The 2,500-nt window shown below is 46.3% G+C and overlaps 1 protein-coding gene across 14 annotated transcripts in view; it reads right to left on the bottom strand.

Moving 5' to 3' along the window:
- The window catches only part of LOC125947939 (alpha-1,6-mannosyl-glycoprotein 2-beta-N-acetylglucosaminyltransferase), a 46,010-nt gene that overhangs the window by 2,413 nt on the left and 41,097 nt on the right, over positions 1-2,500 (bottom strand). For 13 of the 14 annotated variants that reach the window (XM_049673513.1, XM_049673518.1, XM_049673523.1 and 10 more), the window contains one exon: positions 1,459-1,740. The exons of the other annotated variant lie outside the window; for it this stretch is intronic. In XM_049673513.1, coding sequence (XP_049529470.1) covers positions 1,459-1,740 — 282 coding nt within the window. The remainder of the gene's footprint in view (positions 1-1,458; positions 1,741-2,500) is intronic. 14 annotated transcript variants of the gene reach the window in all.

The raw sequence follows: 2,500 nt of genomic DNA, 5'->3' as shown, positions 1-2,500 counted from the left end.
AACACTTCACATCGGTTCAATGTCGGTGCAGGAAATGAAATGAGCGTCCCGGGGACCAGGCCGCGGCAAGCAGAAAACGATGCAAAATAGTGGTAGTGGTAATGGTGATGTTGAATGAAAATGCTTCAGTCCGGGGGTGCTATGAATGCTTCGTGCAAAATGAATATGCAATCTCTTTACGGTTGTTATGGAGTCCTATGAAACGACGTGCAATTGCTGGACGGCATTCATACATTCGTGCCTACATCCGGTACGGGATACCGAATACGTTTGTATGTGTATGTATCAGTGAGGTTGGTGTGATGGGTAATTGAATATCCCTAGCAGTGAAATTGATGCACGCAAATACTAGCAGCAGAGATGTGCTTGCGAATTGCAAATTGTAATTGATTTGCGCCAATGCTCTAGCCAGCGGTTAACCCAGCAGAATCGGTTGAAAGCCTCCAATTGCATGCGTGTAACGCACGCCATTCGTCGCTATGCAAACGTAATTCCTGGCGAGATATTACTCCAACACGATAACACTTGCACATGCAGCCAAACCGCACCCGATGTCTTGCTCAAGTGGTTTATGGTTTTAAACCGTCCGATGAATCCGTGTACTGGTTGGCAAATTGATTGGCGGCCAATGTAGCAAGATAGTGAGCATTGAATGTCACAATAAATAAGCACCCCTCGTCCTGCAGTTCCTACTGTGGGTAGTTTGCTTTAGAAAGGAACAGTCGGCGGTCTGTCGTTTCAATGGAGGCGCATGGTGGTCGTTATTTTATAGTCTTTTTTTTTCAATATATTCGTTTCGTAATACATTCGAACAAACCATTGGATCTGGTTGCGTTTTAAGGGTAGCCGTTTTTCCAGTCGACGATTCATTTAAAGCAATATTGTTTTATTGCCTTTCGGGTGAGATCAAAAGGGATTTCAAATGGTTGCAATCGCAATCAGCAATGATGGTACGGCAAAAGAAATATAGCTGCTAGTATGGCACCGTCGCAATCAATGGGCAAACGTTCATTAACTGGCCTGCCAGTCAGCCAGTCTACCGAGCAAGAAAAATAATTGCAATAGTTAACTTGAAAGCATTCATTAGCAGCGCACGGTGTCCGTGTACAGCTGTCAAAATAAGGGCTTGCTTTAAACAAATCATAGATACCTGTAAAAATTTTCAAGCATCTCACAGTAGATTACCAACACAATAATTAAATATCACAATTTCATCAGCACGCCATTGATGTGTACCATACGTGCACGTCATAAATGGCATTGGTTTAGCCAAAAACAAAGGGTAGGAAGGAGGGTTTGAGCTTGGGTGGTAGTAATAGTAGTAGTAGTATCAATTGAAAGCTGTTCTGACTGTGGTAGTAGCATAATTAAGAATAACAACAAGGATAACAAGAAGAAGAGGAAGAAGAAGTATAGGAAGAAGGGGTAGTAGTATGGTTGCCATATTGATGGCGCTACCTTCTGATAGATCGAGTACAGTGTCGGTAACACCTGGTAGCCCCACTGTGACTGGGACGCGGACTTCTCCGTAGTGACCTGCGTTTGCTGCGATGCTTGATCCTCCAGCTTGTGCTGCTGATGATGCTGGTGTTGCTGTTGTTGTTGCTGCTGCTGCTGCTGTTGACGTTGCTGTTTCTGGAACAGTTGCTGCTGGAGCTTCTGCTGTTGTTGAAGCTGGCGCTGTTGCTGTTGCTGTTGAAGCTGGCGCTGTTGTTGCAGGAGCTTCTGCTGCTGTTGATGCTGCAGCGGGCGTCGGCCATAATGGTGCACAAGATAATCGTAAGGATCGGTCAGTATACCGGTGTGCGTGTCTCGATCAAACCCAACCGAAATTCCTCGAGACCCCTCGGACCATGTGACGGCAGGGTCGTGTTCGTGGTCGGATCTTTGATCCCGATCCCCGTTCGAGGTGATTCGGAATACGGTGGAGCTATCTAAGCGCTGATCGAGCAACGTGCTAACATCGATCGATGGTGCGGCACGGCTAGTACGATAGTGTCGCCGTGCCGACGCCTCACTGGAAAGTGCACCATAAGATGCACCAAAGGAGGAGTACGCCCTACGCCCCGGGGCATCTTTAGCCGGCCGCATTTTGCCTCTTACCCCACCGTACACGCCATGCGCATAGTACTGTTTCGGCACATTCAAGCGATTTCGATAGCAGATGAGAGCGAGATCACGGTGAGGATGAAGATGGCGATGATGATGATGATGATGATAGTGAAGACGACGGATGATCGTGGTGTTGGTGGATGAGCATGAGGATGAAAATAGTTCGTACATTAAATAGAGCAAGGTTAATGTCTGTTGAGCCCTGTTTGTACAGTAGAAGAGGTATGCGCGTGTGACGTTGGGTGTAATGTAGCATTGTGTGTTTATGTGATGGGTGATCCATAGTGACAGTTAACCGTGTGGAATATGACAAGACGATCAACGAAAAACCAAATGTACATTCAATCACAGCAAGTTTAGGTTTGGTTCCGATTTCACTTTGTAGATG

The sequence above is a fragment of the Anopheles darlingi genome, chromosome 2, assembly GCF_943734745.1.
Source record: "Anopheles darlingi chromosome 2, idAnoDarlMG_H_01, whole genome shotgun sequence".
Lineage (NCBI taxonomy): Eukaryota > Metazoa > Arthropoda > Insecta > Diptera > Culicidae > Anopheles > Anopheles darlingi.
Note: the sequence above shows the minus strand (reverse complement) of the source record. Positions and strands in the feature narration are given on the sequence as shown.